This window comes from Lissotriton helveticus, chromosome 3_1 (assembly GCF_964261635.1).
Source record: "Lissotriton helveticus chromosome 3_1, aLisHel1.1, whole genome shotgun sequence".
Classification (NCBI taxonomy): Eukaryota; Metazoa; Chordata; class Amphibia; order Caudata; family Salamandridae; genus Lissotriton; species Lissotriton helveticus.
Window position 1 is genome coordinate 327,981,754 of NC_136061.1, and position 26,145 is coordinate 328,007,898.

General features: G+C 45.7%; 1 protein-coding gene across 13 annotated transcripts in view; it reads right to left on the minus strand.

Moving 5' to 3' along the window:
- SPATA22 (spermatogenesis associated 22) overlaps nt 1-26,145 on the minus strand; it is a 1,667,071-nt gene that overhangs the window by 849,902 nt on the left and 791,024 nt on the right. For all 13 annotated transcript variants that reach the window (XM_078679926.1, XM_078679924.1, XM_078679925.1 and 10 more), the window contains one exon: nt 19,024-19,153. In XM_078679926.1, coding sequence (XP_078536052.1) covers nt 19,024-19,153 — 130 coding nt within the window. The remainder of the gene's footprint in view (nt 1-19,023; nt 19,154-26,145) is intronic.

Sequence of the window (26,145 nt, forward strand, 5' to 3'; positions counted from 1 at the left end):
CCAGGGAGGTACACACGTTGCCCCTGGGCGATTGCACTGCACAATTGGCAGAGCTTCGTGCTCTCTTACTAGCTTTGGAGTACGCAGATCCAAGTGTTACTACTCTAATTGTAAGTGATTCTTACTACTGTGTCCAGTCATACAATGAAAACTTGTTCTTTTGGATTCAAAATGATTTTCATGATTCCAAGGGTAGCACAATAAAACATAAGATGATCTGGGTTCGAGTGGCAGAGCTTAAGGCTATGTTGCCACTCGTTTATGTGATTCATACTCTCGGTCATCAGCGCGTGGGAGTTCACGCTGTTGGCAACTCGCTTGCTGATGAAGCAGCGAAATCAGCAGTATCTACATACTTAGTTGCAGCAGTTACTAGGTCGAAAACCAAGATTGATAGCGACATCTTGGCAGCGATTGCTGCCTCTGAGAAGGGAAGTAAACATCCTTCGGGATTCCCTTCGAAGTATAATTACCACTTAAGTCCCGAAAAGGTTCCTTTTGTGACAATTCCCGATGTTGGGGAACGGCTGATTCCCAACTCGGATCGCAGAACAGACTTGATTACAGCGGCTCATGAAGGTGTGGCGTCTGCGCATGCGGGCGTCTCAGCCACTGTAACGCAACTACAACAACGTTTCTGGTGGCGGGGACTGTACAAACAGACGCGTGATTATGTCCTTCTTTGTGACATATGCCAGCAGATTAAACCTTCAACTGCTACGCGTCCGCCTCAGACTCAGTTGTACATTTCTAATAAACCACTAGGCTGTGTTTATTTAGATCACTGCGGTCCATTTTCATCTGATACTGCGTATAAATACATCTTAGTAGCAGTTGACTCATGCACACGCTTTGTGTGGTTATGGCCACATCGCAGTGCTGATTCCCGGACTGTCATCAGAGATTTGCGTATCTTTATAGGGATTTTTGCCTGTGGTACCTTCCATTCGGATCAGGGTCCGGCTTTCGCCTCTAAGGCGTATAAGGATGCCATGACTTCGATGGGGGTCCAAGTCAAGTTTTCGTCACCCTACAGACCCGAGGGTAATAGTGTAGTTGAACGAATGAACCGTGATTTAAAGCAATCTTTGACAGCCCGAGTTATAGGCACTGGCAGAAATTGGCTGGCTCACCTCTATGGCGTGCAGCGTGCTCTTAATAATCTCCCTAGAAGGTCTCTGGGTGGGCGGACCCCATACGAAATGCTCTTTGGCATCAAGATGTTCGTCCCTGACCTTGACGGTCTAGACTCGGTGGTTCGCGCCACTTCCTTTGACGCAGATGAACATTGCACTGTTTTACAGAATCTACAAAAGACGAGAGACACTCTTGCAAAGGAACATTTGCCCTCCACATCGGATGATGCGTTGCAGATCCCGGTAGTTGGCTGGCTACCCCAAGTTGGAGAACTGGTTCGAGAGAAGATCGACAACAAGAAAGAGTTTGGTCCCTCCTATCGAGCTCCGGTCCCAGTGCTTGGAGTGAAGGGCACAAGAACAGTCATTCTACCACCACTTCCAGGTCGTAAGGAAAACAGGTTTATTTCTATTGACAATGTCAAGATACACAGAGTGGCCGATTCTTCTTAGCATGACACCGGCTGTTTCCTGTCCTTCCATTGTGAGAAATTCAATTATGCCCACTGCTTCTAATAATGAACCTGAGGTGGCCATCGAATTACCTGCTGTTTCCACTCCATTATTGAATAATTTACCAGGAACTAACCTTGATGAGACAGACTATACATACCCCACTGATTTGTCCATGCCTGACCTGCAAGCTCGTTTAGCCACGGAATCCAGATTTTCATTTGACTCTGCTTCCCTTGCCTCGAAAAAACCCTCTAAAATTGCATTATATGCTAGCCTGTTTAAAAAACATTTTTTGATACCTCCTTGGATATACATTTGGCTGGTCCTTTTTTCAGTTTACCTTTTTATGTCAATTGGTTTTGTGTTTTATTTTTTTCGGATTATGAATGGACACTATGTCGAGGAGAGAACTTGCATTACTCATTTGAATGGAACTTTGGCCCCACTTTCCTCTTCACATTCTACACACAGATTAAAAAGAGACTTGACTTTGGTTAACATCACAGCGTGGCCTGTTCTGGATGGAATCGCGTGGGATGCAGTTCGTTTTCAGATTCATGGTCCAACGGAAGTCGTTAATGTCCCTAATGTACTAAGAGTTAATATGGGGGATGTGGTGAAACAAAACATTCGTTCTGATGATTGGGATGTTAATGCTGTGGAAAGTTTGTTTTCTGATTTGAAATATTATGCTGCTTTTGATGCTGAGGATTTATATTTAGAATCTGCTAATTATGGTGAATTGTTCTGTTACCAACATTATGGCAATCACTTCTTACACAAGACATCTTCCCGAAGGGATGCGGTTAATTTTACTCAGTGGGAACATTGCCCAGCACCAACACAAGGGAGTTCAGAAACGTTTCTTAAAAAGTATACTTATTTCACTGACTTTAATCAGTCCAATCCGGAGTCCTTTTATTTTAAATTTCACAAACAGCCACTGTCCAAGGTTCGACTTACAAATACAAAATTGTTATATTCAAGGGCCTTCCTGGATCAATTAGTTACTGGAGGGTATGAGTTATGGAAGGATACCATAGACCTTAAATCAGTTTGGGGCTCAAGGGCCTGGCAGGTACAAGGCACTGAGGCTTTGCACCGTGCATGTCTCATCCCAAATCATATGTGGTTTTTAAATGAAACCATTTCCCAGACCACGTGCTTTGGATTGGCTACATCTAAAAGGTTAAACACCCCGTCTTTCCCGGAGTTGGAGGAATATGAGAATTGGAGTAATTTTACTAAATTGTCCATTAGAGATGTACAGGCTCTGCTTCTGAATTCCTCCTTTGACATTTCCAGTATGACTCCCAAGGGTTGGCTGCTTTGGCACCGTAGTGCTGATTCTTGCCAAAAAAGATTTTTAAATATAACTGACGGGTTTAAGACTGTTAGATCTGATCCCCGTTTTGATTTGAGTCATACTGTCACCTCTTACTCTGTTGGCAAGTTGTGTCAAGCTTGGCTGAAACATTCAACTTTACCTGCGGTTAAGTATCACCTTTCCAAACTGAATGCAGACGTGGATTTGAATGATTTCATTAAGGGCCCAGCTAGTGGCAGGTCGAAAAGGTGGTTATATGGTGTTTACAATGAAATTTGGAAACTCTCACAGATTGAGGCTGCTTCACGCCTTAGGGCTATTGATCAGGCCAATCTTGAGAAAGTACTTGCAGTGGTTGACAATAGCATTAACGTGCTTTCCTCTAGAATTTACACATTAGATAATATTGTGTCGTCTGTTGTTGATATTGTGCATGATGAAGTGTCTGTATTATACCATGGTCAAAATCAATTACGTTCAATCATGCAGTTTGCATGGACACTACAGACTCTAAAAATGGGTAAAGTTCCCTGGGGATACATGAACGTTTCCTCTTTATTTGCACCGTTTAATTTGACAGACAAACAACGCTTGCTTTCAATGCGTGATGCTTCCTTTTCTATGCTCCATATTGAAAGATTGGAATCTTTACCTTTTTCTGTGGCAGAGACCACTGCTGCTACGTGGCTTATCCACGGTTTAATAACGCTGCCTTTTGCTTTATATAAGTTTTCAAATTGTATGAAATATGTGCCAATAGGTCGTTTTGAACCCTTAGGTAGCGGTTTTCTTCATGAGGTCTGGTCACTCCCATACACATACAGATGTTTCAAGGATGAACAAGAGGTTTATCTAACAGGGGATGAGTGTACTGAGACGCCAGATCATTCTTTAATGTGCAGACACATACAGTTACACGGTTCATGTAACAAGGACCGACCGAATATGGCTTGCGTTTTACAGGGCACGCCAGTTCCTGCTATCATCCCCACGTTTAAATTGTTAGAGAATGGTAGTTATTTAATGCTCAATAATGAAAACTGTTGTGGTTTAATTAAAGGTATAGCTTTCATAGTAACGGTTAGTGAGCGAGTTATTTGCTGCAGAAATGTTCTTTATCCTCCCACACGTGAACATAGGGAGTCTTCCATTTGGCCACAGATACCGACCTTGGGAGCAGAATTCAGCGGCATGGCTAGAATAAGAGCTCTATTGTCCCAGAAAGAGGTGGCCTTGAGCTCGGCCCGTGAAACTTTCGTGCTTCACATTGCTAACACCCGTACGGAGGTTCAGGCTCTTTTAAACACTGATTTGCCTTTGCATTTCGGAGCCATGGTCCGTTCTATCTTTAACGCATCCTCCACAACGGGCCTAGCACATTTTTTTAAAGTTGTTAGCGGTGGTCTCGTGACTTCCTTTGAGAAGATTTTTGGAGTCATCCCTGCTTTCTTCCATTCTATTTTTTCGTCCTTATTTGGAGGGTTCCCGTTTTTACTTGCTTTAGCGGCTGGCGCTTTGGTGGTCTTCTGCCTTTTTAAATATGGATGCCCTTCCTGTGCAAGTCCACGCACAGCTACTACTGACGCGGTTTCGCAACCGCATGCTTGATTATTATGGCACACTGCCGTTGGCGACTCTAAGCACGGCTTTTGGATTATCTTTTCGGTTCTCCTATTTCACCTGTGTACAGCCTGTATTTCGCTGCCTGACCTGTGATTTCCTTTGGGCCATTGATTTGTGTCTCTGCGGACCAATATCTGCTGACGTCGATTTTGATCAACTGATGAGTCCTATCATTGCTCACGAGTTGGTTTGTTCTGACGAAGGGATTATGGCCTTGGCGGTGGCACATGGACTAATGGGTCCCTGGGATGTGTTGTCGGCAGCGCAAAGTTTCTTGGAACGAAGTTTTCTTGAAAACCCACCGAGCTGTCCTCTGATGGTTATAGAGGATGCGGTGCTGGAAGATCACGTATGTTCCTTTCATCTTTTAAATTGGATGGCTGAACTGTTTTCGGATGAGGACAGTGACTTCCTCCTGGAGGCTGTTGCAGCGTACTTTTCATATACAGTCTTATCATAGACACTGCCTCAAATTGACATGCTGATTGATAGCATTTCCTTGATTTTATTGACTTTTGGTCAAGACATTTTATTTTTTGCTTGCCTATTGGCTTGAGCCACATTATACTTGTGGGCTATTTTTTAGCATTAGTTTTTATAATTGAATTTTTATTCATGCTCTTTTATAAATGGATTCTGCTCTCATGTGATGGCACTTCTGTTATCTTATTTAGTCCGTTCTCGGATCATGGGGGGGTGTTGTATAGCTCCTATATATCCTTATATCGTGTTAAGTTAGCATAGGTACATTTGAGATTTAAACGCCATTTTTCCTTTCTTGCAACTTCTGCACACGACCCTTAATTGTTGACTTAGCTTTCAACCTAGTGGTTTGCCGTGGTGTATGTGAGAATAATATGTTATTGCTCTGATATCAGTTTTGTTTAATAAACCATGTCTGCACGGAGAGTGCTGAAGTTTCAGGAGCAACACGATATGGAATTGTTATGAGGTCTGATCTCCACGCCTTCATAGTCATAACACAAGTGCAGCCTTTGCCAACTTGGGCTTGAGGCGGGATTGATATTGCTTTGCACGAGAATTGTTAACACACTTGATGCGGTGCACATGCAGAGAGAGCTGGTGTATGCTGATGTGATTCCTTCATGCTAGGACACTAAGGTATGGGCCCGCCCTAAAACAACCCAAAGAGACCTTCTTAGCTAATAATATAATATATGTGTCAGGGAGGGTGAGATATAAGTGTTGTTAACTCTTATTCATTACAGCATGTTAACATGCTGTCACCATTCGCTTTTTATGTCTTAGTAACTATGCTGATAATTTTGCTACTGATAATAAGTGTACTTGTATTATCTAAGATACTGCGCCTGAGAAGACGGCATTAGTAAATAAACATTTCAAATGCACATGTGTCTTCTTTACTCCATGTTCTGGTTTGTAATGATAATATAACGAAAGAGTGTTCATGAGTCCCACGTACCCTGAGGTACTGTAAGTTCATGTTCTGGTTTGTCTAAACATTGGGTGTTTGATATGTCCGATGAGACACTGTAGCTAGCTCGGTAAGGGGTGAGTTGGTTGCTAAGGTAAGTTTTGGTACATCCTAATTTGCCGAGGTTCCACTCCTCTGTGCACAGTTCTGTGTGAGTACAGAAACCCTGCAACAATAGAGTATGCAGTTCCGGGTGATATCCAAGGTAGGCAAGGGTTATTTAGTGAGACATACTGAGAGTAGATTGTCGCATGTTCTGTTGTCTGATCTTTTGCTTTTCTTCTTTCAGGTTCTCCTTCCCGCTGACCCGGTCCCTTTTTATTATTTTATTTTATTATATTTTCCCCTCACCTGATAACCCTTCAACTCTGTTATAATTTATATTCGGAGTTCGGGGATATCTGGAGGTGGACCCCTTATTGAATCATCCGGATCCTGAGGAGTGCTGGTTCTGACAGAATTACGCACCCATGAATTGATACTCCTCCCGGTCTGGGTGATACAAGTATCCATGGCTAGTATGGATGATGTGGTGCAGGCTTTGGCCTTAGTGCAGCAGGAATTGGCAGCTTCCCGATTAGAGACCGCAGCTTTAAGAGACAGGGTGGATAAACTTTCCAGAAACCCCTTCGATGTTAACGTCACTAGTAATCCACACATACAAGTGTCGGTACCGCCCCCTATACCTCTAGCTAGTCCAGAAAGATATGCAGGGGATCCCCATAAGATACAGGTGTTCTTGACTCAGGTCTTACTCCATTTTTCGTGTAAACCCTCGTCTTTTCCTAATCATCATTCTAGAGTGGCTTTCGCCATGTCTTATCTTACTGGTGACGCAGCGAATTGGGTGGTTCCGTTAGTTAGGAATAATGACCCAGTTTTGTCCGATTGGGACGCTTTGAGAACAGCTTTTGAAGGTGTTTTTGATAGACGAACCACTACCTTCCGTGCGGATAAGGAATTGTTAAGTCTGCGTCAGGGGAGGAATGATTTTGTGACTTATCTCACGTCTTTTAATCGATTGGTGGCCGAAGCGGATTGGCCAGAGGAGAAGAGGATGTCTCTTTTCTTTCAGGGGTTACGAGACGGACTAAAGGATGTGATAGCCCACATCGATCCTCAGCCTACTACTTGCTCTGATCTTATCAGTCTTTCCCTTCGCCTTGATGGTAGAATGGCGGAACGTAGTGGATATAGACCAAGGGGTGAGAAGGCGTTCTATAACACAGACAAAAACCTTAGGAAGGAGTTCGCCTCCAGTGACTCCTCTAGCGAACCCATGGAAATAGGGGCCATCAGGGCACCTCTCTCGCGTACTGAGAGAGAAAGCCGCCGCACACAAGGGTTGTGCTTGTATTGTGGCAAGAAGGGGCACTTCGTCCGTGACTGCCCTTCCAAACCTAAGTCGCAAGGGTTTGCATATCGCAAAAAGGCATCTGTTTCTGTTGCTAACACTGAGGCTTGGACTTTCTCGACGCTCTCGACTGATAGTCACCAAGAGAGGGTGTGGAAGATACCGTCTTTAGCTGGTAACACTAATAAGGACACTGAATCACACATTGTTTTAATGGCAGGTCTGGAATGTCAACAACAGATACATCAGGTGTTGGCTATGTTGGACTCAGGCGCCGCGGGAAACTTTATTGATAGTGGTTTGGTGACAAAATTAGCTATAGGACGCATACCTAGGGAGACCCTTGAAGAGGTCTTGGCGGTTGATGGCAAGCCATTAAAGTCTGGTTTAGTTACTGATCAAACCGAGACTTTGCAGTTGTCCATATGTGAGGGTACTCGTCAACATGTAGAAACCATTACCTTGAACATCATAGATGCCCCTCAATATGAGGTCATTCTAGGAATGCCATGGTTTGGATATCACAATCCTACTATAGACTGGAAAACGAAGTCTGTCAGGTTTTTGTCCCAAGAGTGCAATGGTGATCGTCCTGACTTCGTCAGACACGGTCGCTCCAGCCGCTCCTGACCCCGCTCCACATTCTCTGTGCCTGACTGCGATCTGAGCCACACTCGCCTGCGGTATCGTACTGACTGCCATCATAACTGCTGCCTGTGCTTAGCGTTTTGGCTGCGGGACGTATTTGCTATTTATTCATCTGGGTGCATAGCGCATTTGTGTGCATAGCTTCATTTGTTTGCATAGCGTTTTTGCTGCTGGACGTATTTGCTGCCATTATTATTATCTGTGTGCCAGCTTGTGCTTAACATTTGTGCTGCCTGATTCTGTGTCTGTGGCCCGATCTCTCCCTGCATCACCTTGTTGTTGTTGTTGTTTGCTGCCATCTTGTTGTTCAAGCCCTTTCTCCTCCCCACTCCCAGCCGCTGCTCCCCCGCGGCCCCACCCCCGCTCCCTACAGCACCTTCCATAGATCCCCTCCACACTCGCCACCCCGCTCCCGCCTCCCAGCTGCTCCTCCCTCCCACGGAAACACTAGGGTAGACAGGAGCGACATAGAGCTGTGATCGTCCTGACTTCGTCAGACACGGTCGCTCCAGCCGCTCCTGACCCCGCTCCACATTCTCTGTGCCTGACTGCGATCTGAGCCACACTCGCCTGCGGTATCGTACTGACTGCCATCATAACTGCTGCCTGTGCTTAGCGTTTTGGCTGCGGGACGTATTTGCTATTTATTCATCTGGGTGCATAGCGCATTTGTGTGCATAGCTTCATTTGTTTGCATAGCGTTTTTGCTGCTGGACGTATTTGCTGCCATTATTATTATTTGTGTGCCAGCTTGTGCTTAACATTTGTGCTGCCTGATTCTGTGTCTGTGGCCCGATCTCTCCCTGCATCACCTTGTTGTTGTTGTTTGCTGCCATCTTGTTGTTCAAGCCCTCTCTCCTCCCCACTCCCAGCCGCTGCTCCCCCGCGGCCCCACCCCCCGCTCCCTACAGCACCTTCCATAGATCCCCTCCCCACTCGCCACCCCGCTCCCGCCTCCCAGCTGCTCCTCTCTCGCTCCACCCCCTCCACTCTCCACTTATGACAGCTGCACTTACGTGCAGCGTTCACGCGCAGCGGACGCGCCCCATGCGCCGAAGGGGCGCCAAAGGTAAGCCCGTCTACGCCCGTCTGCGCCTGGACCGCGACCAGCGCCAAACCCCCTGGACCCCACAAAAACCACTCCACCCGCCTTACGTACGACGCCGCAACCCTCTCAGCTCTTAACCCCGGCCGACTACCAAACTGCTACCAAGCCGTCCCAGGACACACCCATGGATCCTTCACCTGCCTCTCCTGCAAGTTCGTCTGCATCAAGACCCACAACAAATCCACAAACTCCAAACAGAGCTCCGACACTAACCACCTGAGATGCTTCCTGCTCAACACCCGATCGGTCCACAGACACGCCATTGAACTCTGGAACCTACTCGACACCACCTCGCCGGACGTCGCCTTTCTTACAGAAACCTGGATGAACGCCTCATCAACGCCCGACATCGCCATAGCCATCCCGGACGGCTACAAGATCATCCCAAAGGACCGCACCAACCAAACAGGAGGAGGCATCGCCCTTGTTCATAAGAACACCATCCACATCACGACCAGTTCTAACGACACACTCACAGCTACCGAACACCTTCACTTCCAGATTCACATCGACCCCAAGACCACACTCAGAGGCACCCTCATCTACAGGCCACCAGGACCCCGCACACAATTCAGCGAAGACATCACTGACTTCATCAGCCCACACGCCCTCCCCTCCGAGGACTACATTCTACTGGGAGACCTCAACTTCCACCTGGAAAAGAATAACGACAGCAACACCACCACCCTTCTGGACAACCTCGCCAATCTCGGACTCAAACAACTTGTTGACACCCCCACCCACTATGCCGGGCACACGCTCGACCCAATCTTCACCTCCAGCAAGCACATCTCCTTCAATCACACCACAGCTCTCCATTGGACAGACCACAGCTGCGTTCACTTCAACTACAAAAAGACTACGACCCACAACCACCCACAACCAATCCCCCGCAGAAACTGGAACAAAATGACCACCGACCAACTCTTCACATCGCTTCACCAAAACCCTCCTGCAAAATCATCGGACCCAAACCTTGCAGCCACCAACCTCACACAATGGATCACCCACAGCGCTGACGAATTAGCACCCTTGAAAAAACATCAAATCAAGCAAAGTAGCAAAAAAGCCCCCTGGTTCAACGATGACCTTAAGAAATCCAAAAAGTTCTGTCGCACCCTCGAGAAAGCCTGGAGAAAAAACCCAACCACTGACAACATGGCCACCTTCAAGAACGCCACCCGCAAACACCACCAACTGATTCAATCCACCAAGAAATCAGCATTCAAGGATCGACTCGACAACAACGCCCACAACAGCAAGGAACTATTCAACATCGTCAAAGAATTTACCAACCCCACCGCCGGCACCAACGACATCACCCCCTCCCAAGACCTCTGTGACTCCCTAGCCTCATTCTTCCACAACAAAATCGCTGACATACATAACAGCTTTGAAAACCAGTCCGAAGACCAGTCCATCCCACCCACCTCTGAACTAAAAACCCCCTCCAACAACCTTTGCGCCTGGAACCCAATCACCACTGAAGACACCATCCGCCTGATGAACTCCATCCACTCAGGATCGCCAACCGACCCATGTCCCCACCACATTTTCAACAAAGCAGACTCCATTATCGCACCCCATCTCCGAGATGTCATCAACTGCTCCCTCAACTCCGCTACCTTCCCGGAAAGCTGGAAACATGCCGAACTCAGCGCCCTTCTGAAGAAACCCACAGCAGACCCCACTGAACTTAAGAACTACCGCCCCATCTCGCTCCTCCCATTCCCTGCCAAAGTCATTGAGAAAGCCGTCAACAGTCAGCTCGCCGCCTTCCTCGAATCCAACAAATCCCTCGACCCTTCACAGTCCGGCTTCCGAGCCAAACACAGCACCGAGACCGCCCTCATCGCAGCAACAGACGACATTCGAACTCTACTGGACAACGGAGAAACAGCTGCCCTCATCCTACTTGACCTCTCCGCAGCCTTCGACACAGTCTGTCACAGCACCCTTATACAACGCCTCAGCAACGTCGGAATACAAGGAAAAGCATTGGACTGGATCATCTCGTTCCTCACTGGAAGAACCCAGAGAGTCCGCCTCCCCCCTTTTAAATCAGAGGCCACCGAAGTCATCTGCGGCGTACCACAAGGATCATCACTCAGTCCCACCCTCTTCAACGTATACATGAGACCCCTCGCATCCATCGCGCCCCAACACAACCTCAACATCATCTCCTACGCCGACGACACCCAGCTAATCCTCTCCCTCACCAAAGACCCAAACACCGCCAAAACCAACCTACACGAAGGGATGAAAGAAGTAGCCGAGGGGATGAAGAACAGCCGTTTAAAACTGAACTCGGACAAAACGGAAGTCCTCATCTTAGGTTCATCCCCCTCCGCCTGGGACGACTCATGGTGGCCACCGGCCCTGGGAAACGCACCCATACCTACGGACCACGCACGTAACCTGGGCTTCATCCTGGACTCCTCCCTCTCGATGACCAGACAAGTCAACGCCGTCTCATCATCATGCTTCAACATCCTACGTATGCTCAAAAAAATCTTTCGTTGGATTCCCACCGAAACAAGAAAGACGGTCACCCACGCACTGGTCACAAGCCGACTGGACTACGGAAACACCCTTTATGCCGGAACCACAGCCAAACTACAGAAAAAACTCCAACGCATCCAAAACGCCTCAGCCAGACTCATACTCGACATCCCCCGCCAAGCTCACATTTCCGGTCACCTGAAAGACCTCCACTGGCTCCCCGTCAACAAGAGAATAACGTTCCGTCTCCTCACCCACGCACACAAAGCCCTCTACGAGCTAGGACCCGAATGCCTCAACACGCGCCTGTCCTTTTACACCCCCACCCGCCAACTACGATCGTCCAATCAAGCCCTCGCCGCAATTCCACACATCCATAGATCCACCATGGGGGGAAGATCCTTCTCCTACTTAGCTGCCAAAACCTGGAATTCTCTCCCCACCCACCTCCGCCTTACACAGAACCACCTCTCCTTCAGAAAACAACTAAAAACTTGGATATTCGATAAGTAATGCACCCCCCTCCCTCAAGCGCCTAGAGACCCTCTGGGTGAGTAGTGCGCTATACAAATGTTAAACTTGAACTTGAACTTGAATGTTGTTTGCATGACACCGAATCCCAAGCCCTAGCGTTGAGTTGTCTTTTTCACATAGCCACCGCAGCAGAAAAAGATATGACCCTACCCCCAGAATATTCTCAGTTTGCTGATGTATTCAGTAAGAAACAAGCAGAACAACTTCCACCCCACAGGATCTATGATTGCCAGATCGATCTAGTAGAAAGGGCAACCATTACGGCTTTCAGGGTATACGCTTTATCGGAACCAGAAACCATGCATCTTAGCGAGTACTTAGATCGTTTTTTGGCCCTGGGGTTTATTAGGCCTTCTCGCTCACCGGCTGCATCCCCTCTTTTTTTTGTAGGAAAGGCCAGCAGAGAATTGAGGGCTTGCTGTGATTATAGAACGCTGAACAAGAACACTGTCAGGAACCGATACCCCTTACCCCTGATTTCTGTCTTACTTGATCAGGTACGAGAGGCTAGTGTGTACACTCGTTTAGATCTTAGAGGGGCATACCATCTGGTAAGGGTCAGAGAGGGGGATGAATGGAAGACGGCTTTTAAAACTAGGTATGGACTTTTTGAGTATACCGTTATGCCTTTCGGACTATGTAACGCCCCAGCCGCTTTTCAATTCTTCCTGAATGATGTTCTGAAAGAGTATGTTGATCGCTCGGTGGTTGTCTATATTGATGACATCTTGGTGTATTCTAAGTCTACCAAGGAGCATACACGTCATGTTGTTGAAGTATTGACGAAACTGAGAGAATTCCACCTTTATTGCAAACTAAGTAAATGTGAATTCGGAGTGAATGAAGTAGAATTTCTGGGCGTGATTCTATGTCCTGATGGTTTGAGTATGTCCATCCGGAAAGTACAGGCAGTACAAGAATGGCCCCTTCCTACATGTGTCAGGGATGTTCAATGCTTTTTGGGATTTGTGAATTATTATCGCAAATTCATTAAGAACTTCTCACAGGTGGCAGTACCCATCACCAGACTGCTCCGTAAGGGCGTACCGTTTGTCTGGACTCCTGAAGCTTCCAGGGCATTCACGTATTTGAAGCAGATCTTTACCACCGCACCTGTGCTCAGACATCCACAGTTAGAACATCCTTTCATCGTGAAGGCAGATGCTTCAGACGAAGCCATCGGAGCTATCCTCTCCCAAAGAGACAAAGAGACTGGTCAGCTACACCCGGTGGCGTATCTTTCCAGAAAACTCAACGAAGCAGAAAGAAATTACACCATAGCCGAGAAAGAATTATTGGCTATTAAAAGAGCTTTTCAGGAGTGGCGTCATTTCTTGTGGGGAGCTAGACATCCTATTACGGTGTATTCTGACCATCGCAATCTGCAGTACATGAAGTCAGCCCGTCATCTCACCCAAAGACAGATGAGATGGTCGCTGTTTTTTGCCGAATTTGACTTTGTAATCACCTACAGGCCAGAGTCGGATAACCGCAAAGCAGATTCATTGTCACGCCAAGACACCGTATTGGAAAGGCAAGCTCCTGTTCCTAAGGCTATCATCAATCCGGCCAAAGTAGTATGTGTGATCCACATCGACCAATTCCTTAAGGAGGTGACCAAGCCCAAATCCGCCGAAGGATGGTTACAGTGGGCTCTAAATGAGAACAACCGCAGTATAAAAAACAGATTACCTTTCCAGAATGACAGGCTGTTCCTGTCAAACAAGACCCTACAAAAAAGGCGTACGAGTGGTGTCATGATGTGCCATTGGCCGGACATCCAGGTTTTCGCAAAACCTTGGAACTGGTGCAACGCCATTTCTGGTGGAGGACCATGTCCAAGGATGTGCGTGTTTGGACAAGTCTGTGCGAGGAATGTGCTAGGGGAAAAGGAGTGAACACCAAGAAAAAAGGGAAACTCATGCCTCTACCAACCCCACTTCGTCCTTGGCAGAACGTGAGCATTGACTTCATCACTGGTCTTCCGTTGGACCAGGGATTTTCTGCTATCCTGGTGGTAGTCGATAGCCTCTAGAAAATGGGCCATTTTCTCCCCTGCAAGAACTTGCCCACAGCAGGTCGAACGGCCCAATTGCTATTGGATAGTGTTTTCAGGTTGCATGGGTTGCCTGAAGTGATCGTTTCAGACCGAGGCCCTCAATTCATCGCAAGCTTCTGGAGAACGTGGTGTAAGACACTTCAGATAGAGTTGGCGGTCTCCACGAGTTTCCATCCTCAGACCGATGGCCAGACCGAACGTTTGAACCAGACATTAAAGAAGTATCTGCGTTGTTATGCCATGGAAGCACAGGCCTCCTGGGTGTCCTTGCTGTGGATGGCAGAGTTGGCCTATAACAACGCCTGGCATTGTTCCACTGGGTTGTCTCCGTTCAAAAACGAACTACGGCTACGATGCTAAGACATTGCCTATCACCATACCGGGGTGTCTGTCTGATCAACCTTCGGTCTTGGTACATGTCAGGAGGTTGCATGCTGTTCATAAGGCTGCCCACAGACATTTGCTAGTCGCTAAACGAGAATACAAGAAATGGGAGGACAAGCATCGGATAGAGGGTCCAACATACCGAGTGGGTGACAGTGTGTGGTTGTCCACGAAGAATATCAAGTTCAAGATACGTAGCATCTTTCATCCCCGGTTTATTGGCCCGTACAAGGTTGTGCATCAGGTCAACCCTGAGGCCTACAAGCTGAAGCTACCTGGCAGTCTTCGCATACATCCTGTATTTCACTGTAACCTTTTGAAGCCTGCGTTGGTGATGCGACGTCGTCGACCCCCATCTGTGATGGAGGGGCGGAATATGAAGTAAGGAAGATCTTGGACTCGTGCTATCGGCGCGGGAAGCTCTGGTATCTGGTCTCCTGGAAGGGCTACACGTCGGAGGACGACTCCTGGGAGCCTTGTGTCAACGTGCATGCACCGGCGGCTGTCCGTGCTTTCTTCCTCAGGTATCCCTCTAAGCCTGGATCTAGGAGGCGCTGAGGGGGAGGACCTACTGTCAGGAACAGCTCCTGACTCCGTTCTGAGTTATGCGCCTGCCTAAGACTACAACTCCCAGAAGGCAGCGGGAGATATTCAGGGGTTATAACGGCGATGGTTGCGCACACTCGTGTGCGTAATTCTTGTTTCCGGTTCCTGCTTCTGTCCTGTCCGGAGGTTCCAGCTTGGAGGTCTCCCGTGAGGAACGTCCCGCTTTGCACCAATGTTTTGGTGAGTACTTGGGATTCTAGTTACGGTTGGAGCTAAACCGTAACTTGTGTTTGTTCTATTGCTCGCTTCCTTGGAGCGACTTCAGCGCGGATTGCGTTTGGTGATTCGTAAGGTACTCTGTTCTGAATTGCGGATTGTCCGAAGAGTCGGAGGTGGAGTTCACTTCCATCAACCCTGGGCTCAGGGTTTTAATCTACCTCCTCTTTGTACCTTCGAACTGGGCATCCTATATTTTGTCATTTTTTCGCTTATAAGTATCTGTTTCATATAAACGGTATCCTGAAGTACAAGAAAGCTTATATGTCTCACGAAGGGAATTAAAGAGAAGGCGGCGGTTATGCTAATACCGTGGAAGCCTAGTTCTCTGGGATAGTGTGTTGGTATAAGGAAATTCGTTTATTCAGCGGTGACGTAACCGCTGGGTTCCTATCGTTTGGTGGCAGGTTTTTTCAATTGGTTAGGGCAGCGGTTATGCTAATACCGTGGAAGCCCATACTTTGAATTATAAAGAAACAACAACTTTAATAAAAGGCTGAAATACTGTGAAGCCCATAAACTTATTAGTGAATCATATTCTGCTGTGATCTTCTATTACTGCCTTTACCTTCCCTTAGAACCGGTGAGTTGTCTGCATGTCATGTCAGGTAACTTGTAAGGAAGTATTGTCTATAGGCTCTACTTACTCTTTACTCCTTTGTGCATTAGATGGTATCGTTTGGAAGTGCTCTATTGAAATGGATGGTCCACATAGAGTATGCAGTTCCGGGTGATATCCAAGGTATGCAAGGGTTATTTAGCGAGACATACTGAGAGTAGATTGTCGCATGTTCTGTTGTCTGATCTTTTGCTTTTCTATTTTCAGGTTCTCCTTCCCGCTGTCCCGGTCCCTATTTATTATTTTATTTTATTATTTTTTCCCTCACCTGATAACCCTTCAACTCTGTTATAATTTATATTCGGAGTTCGGGGATATCTGGAGGTGGACCCCTTATTGCATCATCCGGATCCTGAGGAGTGCTGGTTCTGACAGTATTGTTGTGTTGTAGAGTGGCATTGAGTGGAGCGGAGAGAAGTGGCGTGGTATAGGTAGGAAAAGTTTATAAACTGGAGTGTGGTCTCGTGCAGTAGAGTGGAGTGCTGTGTTATATAGAAAAGTGACAAATAGTGGAACAGAGTGTTATAAAATGGAGTATATCGGCATAGAGTGGAGAATAGAGTTGGACAGTGGAGTGTGCGGGGTTAGAGAGGAATAGAATATGGTAGAGTGCCATAGAGTCTGGTAGAGTTTTGTACAGTGGAGTTATATAAAGTGGAGGAGAGTGTGATACAGTGGAATGGCACAAAGTTGAGTGGTGTACACTGTAGTGGCGTAGAGTGGATTACCATAAAGTGGATTAGCCTACAGTGGAAAAGCACACAGTGGAATACTGTACAGTGGAGTGGATGGGCCTAGAGTGGAGTGGTGTACACTGAACTGGCTTAGATTGGAGTACGATACAGTGGATTAGTGTAGAGTGGGGTCGCATACATTGGCGTGGCGTAGGGTAGAGTCAGGGAAACAGTTAGAAATTGGAGTGGCTTCTCATACAGCAGAGTGGAGTGCTGTGTCATAAAGTGTTGGAAAGAATCAGAGTGGGGAAGGGTATTGTACAATAGTGTATGGGCATAGATTTTAATACAAATGTAGACAGTGGAGTGTATGAGGATAGAGTGGAGTGAGTCTAGAATATTGACATAGAGTGTAGTTGAGTTTTGTAGACTAGAGTTATTTAGAGTATAGGAGAGTACACGAGAGTGGTGTAGAGTGAAGTAGCGTGGAGCGGAATAGCATACATTGGAGTAGCGTACAGTGGAGTAGCGTAGACTGCAGTGGCATACAGTGGAGTGGCGTAAATTGTAATAGGGTATAGTAGAGTAGAGTGGAGTGGGGTACAGTGAAGTAGTATAGACTGGACAGTTGTATTGTGGGATAGGGTAGAGTGTAATAGTATAAAGAACGGTGCCGAACAGTGGAGTGGGGTAGACTGAGGTAGAGTGGAATACCATACAGTAGAGTTGCAAAGACTGATATATGTACATTGTAATAGAGTCGAGTGGCATGCCGCGGAAAGCGTAGAGTGGAGTACAGTGGAGTGGTGTAGAGTAGAATAGCGTAGAGTGGAATAGCAAAGAGTGGAATTACGGAGAGTGGAGTGGTGTACTGTGGAGTGGCATAGGCTGGAGTGGTGTACAGTAGAGTAGAATAGCATATAGTGAAATGGCGTCCAATGGACTAGCGTAGAATGGAGTGGCATACAGTGGAATAGTGGAGTAGCATCCAGAGGAGTGGGGTACAGTGGAGTGATGTAGACTGGAGTGGTGTAGAGTGGAGGTGCATACAGTGTAAGAGTATAGAGTGTTGTGCCATACAGTGGATTTGCGTACAGTGTAATAGCGTAGACTGGAGTGGCGTAGAGTAGGTACAGTGGAAAGACGTACAGTGGAGTGGTGTACAGTGACGTGGCATGCGTATGTATGTGAAATTTAGCAGCAATGTTGATTATGGTGTGCAGAGTAACGCAAAACAGTGTATTGTGCTGCCTTGCGTTTCTCCAGATTTACCAATCAGTGTGGGACAACGCATGGTGGCACTGATTTGCATTTTTAAATCTGACTTATTTATTGCGTTTTGGCAACATCATGTTTGATGCAAGGATTATCCCGTAATTATTGGATTATCCCGTAATCCAATAATATAGCTAGACCATAGTTATATATTTGGGGCATGATATACTGCTGTAACTTTGCAGTGTACCATGGTACACAGCAACGACAACCCATATAATTGGGTAATGGCTGTTTTAAGAGAATTAAAGACAACCATATTGTTTTTACTATACTTTGGCTGTGTTCAGTGTTAGAGCCTTAGATATAGGTAAGTAGTAGGTCCCTGACGATTACCATTTTATTAAAGTGGCAAAAGGTAGGAAAATCTATTTATATTTTTTATACATATGTGTAAATAAGTTTAAGCCATGTGCCACAGTAGTTTCACAAACATTTGCAAAATTGTACTAAAGTTCTGCAGTGACAGATCACAAAAGTTAAGTGCCTGATAACTTAAAATACTTACCCTACTAAACTGCAGTACCCAAAAAGCATCATCTGTGCACCATAATGTATAAACTTGCCAATTTTCATGAGTATCGGTTCAGTTGTTTTCGTGCAAATACAATAGTCTATAGAAAATACATTAGTGTAAAAACACGTTTTGGGACCCCCTTTTTTCTTTGCACCCGCATAATAATTCACCACAAAAATTTACATCATCTCAAAATGAAGAAAATGCTATTGGTTTGGACAGTTTTGAGGTAATTTGGGAAATGGGTGGAAAGTTACTTGGGAGCTAAGTAAATCTCCCACCATTTCTAGAGCAGAAATCTCAGACAAGAGTTTGTGTAAACACACAAACATGTCATGGTACGGTGATAATAAAATTCATGGACATTTCACTCCCTTCTCAAACGAGACTTACTCAAACTGAAATCGAAGCTACACAGGCAAATCGCTTTGTAGTTCAGGCCCATTATTTCCTAGTTGATCTGTTTTGACCACATACATACTACACACAACACACTGCCAAATTCTTTAAAATAAGGTGGAAAACGTACCTAAGACTTCAAACAGAAGGGCAGCTCTGTCAGTATGCTGACTCCAGTGCTTCATGCTTTCAATAACAGCTGATATAATTCTGAGGGAATTATCCTTTTCACTGAGGTTAAGTTGATACTTGTGGACGTTCTTTTATAGAGAGAGGGAAAACAAAGCATTGCCCTTTAATTTTTTTATAGTATCTTCATGGATTACCAGCTCTGGTACTTCTCGTCAAAATACTTTGAAGGACATAGTGCAAGATTTACCAGATGAAGAAAAACAGATATGATCAGTTGCTATATATGATGGGCATGACAGTCTTATAGCACATCAGCAAACTTTAACTGTTTATACTTGACGATGTCTCTAAGCTTAAAATACCCTTCTCATTGCAATAACTTATTCCCAAGTAACAGAGTAAATTATTTCTCTGGCATCTGGTGAAGACCACAGATGGACAATATTTTCTTGCAACTGTAACAAACAGTGCTTCAGACACAAAAGCTTTTTTGGCATTACCAATCAGAATGTTTGCCACATCTGTAACCAATTTTTCAATATTTCATTGCAGCTGCAAACTGTTTCTCAGTCCAAAATGCTGCCCAGGTAACATGAATACTCCCTGGAACATAATTGTTTTACCAAAGTTCAGAATTATGAATAACTCTAGCCTAGATGCATTACTTCCATGGCTAATTTAAGAAGATAGAAAAAGTTGTTTACCTGCAACTACAGTGAAAAAAATATATATATATATTCACACAAAAAATCATAGGTTTCAGGGGCGTTATTGTTAGTTGGACATTTCACTCATACAAAACCATAGAAATTTCCCTGTTATAGTTAGTTCAACAAACTATAACTCGCGCGCCCGCAATGCACTTCTGATTACATCACATATTACATCACTCATGACATGGTCAGTGACATCACTCATGACATCACTGATGACATCTCAAATGACATCACTGATGACATCTAGGGTGACATCATCCTTGTGATAGAGTGGCAGACCTCCTCTCACCCTAATATAACCTTTGATATACACACACTCAAAAATACAAACTAACATTTTCAAAACAATGGACATACCAATACCAGTTACAACACACCTATTCAGTAATTCCAAGATCTATCCACACATCCACTCTTTCACCAACAGTCCCTAATACATGTACTCACTCATCATATGTACTCATACACCTATACATCCTGTTACACACCGCCACTCATCCATAGACTTACTCACACACATAGTCACATATGCAAACAAAGTATCAAACATCCATTTACTTGCATATACAGTTATACACACACTTCCTTCTACAGAAACTTGCACATACTTACTCTCTTAAACAATCACTTATAGAAACACCTACTTATTTGTACAGGAACTCTTCCAATCTCTCACTCTCACATATACTCACTTATATACACCAATACTCACATATACTAGTTTAAAACATATTTAGTTACTCATAAAAACACTATTGAGACAGTCATTCACTCACTAACACACCCATACACACACTCATCCACCTATACAGTCCTGCACAAATGCTGTCTTCAACACATACAAACAGTGAGTCACTCATGCATGCATCTAAGCACTAAGTAATACCCCCACCGAACGATACAGACACTCATACTGATACTCAAAAAAACAACTAATAACCCATATAGACACTCCTGTAGCTACTCACAAACCCATGCAGCCACTTATACACAAAGTGAGAGACTGATACAGATATTTATATATTTAAACATTACTCACTAACCCATGTATTCACTAAGATACACTTAGTTAGTCAGTTATACAATCAATTTTACAAAAACAATCATCCATTTAGACACTTATATACCCATTTATTCTTCCATCGACCTTGAGATATACATATATAAAACATATTTAATTTTTTGAAAACACACACATTCACTGGATGATGTCATCAGTGATGTCATTTGAGATGTCATCAGTGATGTCATGAGTGATGTCACTGACCATGTCATGAGTGATGTAATATGTGATGTCATCAGCAGTGCATTGCAGGCGCACAAGTTATAGTTATTTAAACTAACTATAACGAGGGAATTTCTATGGTTTTGAACGAGTGAAATTTCCAACTAACTATAACGCCCCTGAAACCTATGTTTTTTTCAGTGAAATTCTAAGGTTTTTTTAAATGCTAATTTCTAACTATAACGTGCCTGAAACCTATGGTTTTTTCAGTGAGTTTCTAAGGTGTTTTTAAATGCTAATTTTTAACTATAACATGCCTGAAACCTAATGGGTTTTCAGTGAATATATATATATATATATATATATATTTATTATACTATGTATACGTGTGAAAATTTCTTGGTCCGCCTGTTTGCCTCGGTGGCACGGAAAAAATGGGTGGAACTGACGTCAGCACGCCGACGTGGTCCTCTTATGGCTCCGATGACGTCATACAGTGTCACGAGCTGAGCCGTGCTATTATGATGTCCTTGTCGACATAAGAGAGCTAGAAAGAATTTCCGTGGAATGCTGGTGCAGGGGATATTCACCTAAGTGTTCAGGCTAGTCCTTTGAGGGCAACTGTTTAGTTTGCCACTCCAGAAACTGAAACCAGTGATCCGAGGGCAGAGGCCATGCAGATGGTACACGAGGTGGGGTGCGCTGTCGTGTGCACCGGCGGGGCAGCGCAGTGACAAGCACCACAACCCACAAAAAAGTAATGAGGGCACTGAATAACACAGGATCTTCTCTTTGTATCTGGCAGGAACAACGAAGTTAAAATGCCCTAGTACGAAAATGTAGAATTAGTGCTACAACGGTCTTCAAGAGGACCTGCGATGCCGCCTCTGCCTCCCGTACCCTGGAGGCGGCACATGGGTTACGCGGTACGGTCATACTGCGGTGGGACGCACACTCGTTGACCTCTCATGGCACTGCTCCACACTACAGGGAGGGAGCTTTCCATTAGCTATGTTTTCTGATGACGTGTTGCGCCGGCCTCGCGAAACAACAGAACTCCTTAAGATCCAAACAGACTCTTCCACTCTCTCATCGGAAGTGAAACCAGGCCACGCGGACACTTTCACAATACAACAGCCGGGAATGCTCTTTTTGGTTAAGAAAACCCATTCCTCCCTCCTAATTAATCAAATAAACGTCTCACTGAAGAACAGGGGCCTGCTTCGATTGGTTAACAGCCATTACAACAACTTTTTTACTTCGCAATACCATTACAACGCATGCATTACCACAAATGCGTTGTACATCCCAAAGTCATTACTACGCATTTTTTTTAAACGCATGGTGATTTACCACGCATGCCTTTACAACAAATTTTGTTGTAAAGGTATGTATGGTAAATGACCATGCGTTCTAAAAAACATGTAGACGATCCACATCGTTGTAAGGAAACAGAGGCTGTTCCATTTCCTCACAACAACGTGCACTGCCCCTCAGAGATGACATGAAGCAGGAACCACAAGGAGAGAGGAACCACGAGGAGTGAGAGGTAAGGGGGATTGGGCATGGGGTAGGGGTTTCTTTTCTAGGGTTTAGGGTAGTGCAGTGGTGTTTGGGTAGTGTAGTGGGTCATGCTGGGGGTAGTGTTTTAGGGTTTAAGGTAGTGCAGTGGTGAATGGGTAGTGTAGGGGGTCGTGATGGGGTAGTGTTTTAGGGTTTAGGGTAGTGCAGTGGTGTTTGAGTAGTGTAAGGGGTCATGCTGGTGGTAGTGTTTTAGGGTTAAGGGTTGTGCAGTGGTGTTTGTGTAGTGTAGGGGGTCAAGCTGGGGGTAGTGTTTTATGGTTTAGGGTAGTGTAGTTGTGTTTGGGTAGTGTAGGGAGTCGTGCTGGGGTAGTTTTAGGGTTTAGGGTAGTGCAGTGGTGTTTGGGTAGTGTAGGGAGTCGTGCTGGGGGTAGTGTTTTGGGGTTTAGGGTAGTGCAGTGGTGTTTGTGTAGTGTAGGGGGTTGTGCTGGAGGTGGTATTTTAGGGTTTATGGTAGTGCAGTGGTGTTTGGATCGTGTAGGGGTAGTGCTGGGGAAGTGTTTTAGGGTTTAGGGGAGGTCAGTGGTGTTTGTGTAGTGTAGGGGGTAGTGCTGGGGGTAGTGGTTTAGGGTTTAGGGTAGTGCAGTGGTGTTTAGATAGTGTAGGGGTTCATGCTGGGATAGAGTTTAAGGGTTTAGGGTAGTGCAGTGGTGCTTGTGTTTAGAGGGTGTCATGCTGGGGGTAGTGTTTTAGGGTTTAGAGTAGTGCAGTGGTGTTTTTATAGTGTATGGGGGTTTAGGGGAGTGCAGTGGTGTTTGTGTAGTGTAGGGGGTAGTGCTTTAGGGTTTACGGTAGTGCAGTGGTGTTTAGATAGTGTAGGGGTACATGCTGGGGTTGAGTTTAAGAGTTCAGAGTATGGCAGTGGTGTTTGGGTAGTGTAGGGGTCGTGCTGGGGGTAAATTTAGGGTTTAGGGTAGTGCAGTGGTGTTTGTGTAGTGTAGGGGGTCGTGTTTTAGGGTATAGGGTAGTGCAGTGGTGTTTGGTAGTGTAGGGGGTCAATGATGGGGTTAGTGTTTTAGAGTTTAGGGTAGTGCAGATGGGTCTGGGTAGTGTAGGGGTCGTGCTGGGGGTAGTGTTTCAGTGTTTAGGGTAGTGCAGTGGTGTTTGTGCAGTGTGGGAGATCATTTTGGGGGTAGATTTAGGGCTTAATGTTGTGCAGTGGTGTTTGTGTAGTGTAGGGAGTCGTGCTGGGGGTAGTGTTTTAGGGTAGTCCAGTGGTGTTTGTGTAGTGTAGGGAGTCATGCTGGGGTAGTGTTTTAGGGTATAGGGTAGTGCAGTGGTGTTTGGGTAGTGTAGGGGGTCATGCTGGGGGTAGTGTTTTAGGGTTTAGGGTAGTGCAGTGATGTTTGGGTAGTGTAGGGGGTAGTGCTGGGGTAGTGTTTTGGGTTTACGGTAGTGCAGTGGTGTTTGTGTAGTGGGTCAAGCTGGGGGTAGTGTTTTAGGGTTTAGGGTAGTGCAGTGGTGTTTGTGTAGTGTAGGGGGTAGTGTTTTAGTGTTTAGGGTAGTGCAGTGGTGTTTGTGTACTGTGGGGGGTCGTGCTGGGTTCTAGTGTTTTAGGGTTTAGGGTAGTGCAGTGGTGTTTGTGTAGTGTAGGGGGTCGTGTTGGGGGTAGTATTTTTGGGTTGAGGGTAGTGCAGTTGTGTTTGAGTAGTGAAGGGGGTCATGCTGGGGGTAGTGTTATGGGGTTTAGGGTAGTGCTGTTGTGTTTAGGTAGTGAAGGGGGTCGTGCTGGAGGTAGTGTTTTAGGATTTAGGGTAGTGCAGTGGTGTTTGTGTAGTGTAGGGGGTCGTGCTGGGGGTAGTGTTTTAGGGTAGTACAGTTATGTTTGGGTAGTGTAGGGTGTCGTGTTTTATGGTAGTGCAGTGGTGTTTGGGTAGTGGAGGGGGTAGTGTTTTAAGGTTTAGGATAGTGCACCCAACCAGCCACAATATCCGTGGACAAAGGGGATCCTGACTCTTTTGAACGCTCCGCCAATTGAATAATTTGGGTCAAGGGCCCTACCACGTCCAAGACCTATTAATTCCTTTCTTGGGATCCCTCATATACTTGAAGAAAAAGGTACATAGTTTCTCAACAATTTCAGGCCTGTGTGCCACCTCCCCCTTCAGTGAGGGCCTGGGGCATTCTCCCCTCCTATTCCTGACCTCCCTTTCAAGGGGTTGATGGATTTTCCCCACCACATACTCTGCCACATTGGCATCAGGGGTCCACTCCGCCGACCTGGGATGGTAAATGTGTGTAGGCTTGAAAATGTCAGAGTGGACCCTGTCACCAACCGGGGACTGAGAGGAGTGGGACTCCCGAGTCCTTATCCTCATCGGAGGAGAAATCGTCCTCCGATACACCCTCTCCCTCTAAGGGAAACCCGCCGTCGGGGTCTACAATAGTGGTAACAGCGTCGCAATTTTCTCCGGGCTTCTCCTTCTAGCAACAGGGTACATGTTTTAGCGTTCGCGCACTCTTGAGGAAGGTCTCCGTAAATTTATCAAATTCTTCCAAGTGCCCTGCGTTATGCTTAACGGCCGTTTTATTCCCCATCTGGGAGGTACTGGGACCCGCCACCACCAGATCTGGGTCACTGAACACCCCAGGGATTCTTTCAACCTGATCCCTAAGAAGAGCCCATGCCCTAGAAATAGCCAGCGAGACGGCTTGGTCCACAGCTGGAGGGAGAAGTTGGGGGGCCATTCCTCCTCCATTTCCTGGAAGGAGGAGTAAAAATGGTCTTCTGGAGAAGACATGATAGCAGAGGGTGTGAGCACAGAACAAATGCCCTTAAAATCCTTAAGGCAGCCCCCTCGCTGGTGCTCCAACAGCTGGGCTTTCCCCGAAGCTGTTATAATAGATTAAAGTTCAATACCAATTACCATCACCTGGTGGAGCTGGTCACTAACATGGCCGAGTGGGGAAATCACCGTGTAGCTGTGTCAAAATTAGGCGAGGGTTGGTCGGGAATCAAGCGGACACTAAAGGAGTGACCGGATATGTAGTCTTTTGTTTAATGATTGTTGTGTTACGTTTTCTTTGAACTGCTATGCAAATAAAGTGAGGAAAGATATGCATAATTTTCGCCTCGGTCCTGCCATAGAATTCATTAAACTTTATTCGATCTGATTTAGAAATATAGATCATAATAGTGTACATAAAAACAGTAAATCCTCTTTCCTAATACAATACAGTGGGAATTAATTAAAACCAGTAGGTAAAAACGGGTGTTACAAAGCCCGGTTCAGAGCAACTTCAGGTTAACAGAATCGTAAAGTTCAATGTTTCGCAAGATCAATCTCATATACTTCGTGCAAAATACGCAATAAGGGGTCCAAGTAAGATGTAATGCTCCAATACCTGACCAGTCTGCACTATATAAAACTGCAGAAAAACTAAAAATAAAAAGTGTTTTGCACACTCTGTCATTGGGCAATATGTAGGCTACATCTGGGTGATATTTCCTCATTTGCTGCAGTCTCCTCAGTAGGAAATGCTTTCAGTTTTTTACTTTGATTCCATCAAGAAGGCATTCAGATGTGTCACACATTTAGCTCAAATTCTGAATATGAGCACTCTAGTTGTTCATTAGATCACTTAAAATATGCCCTAA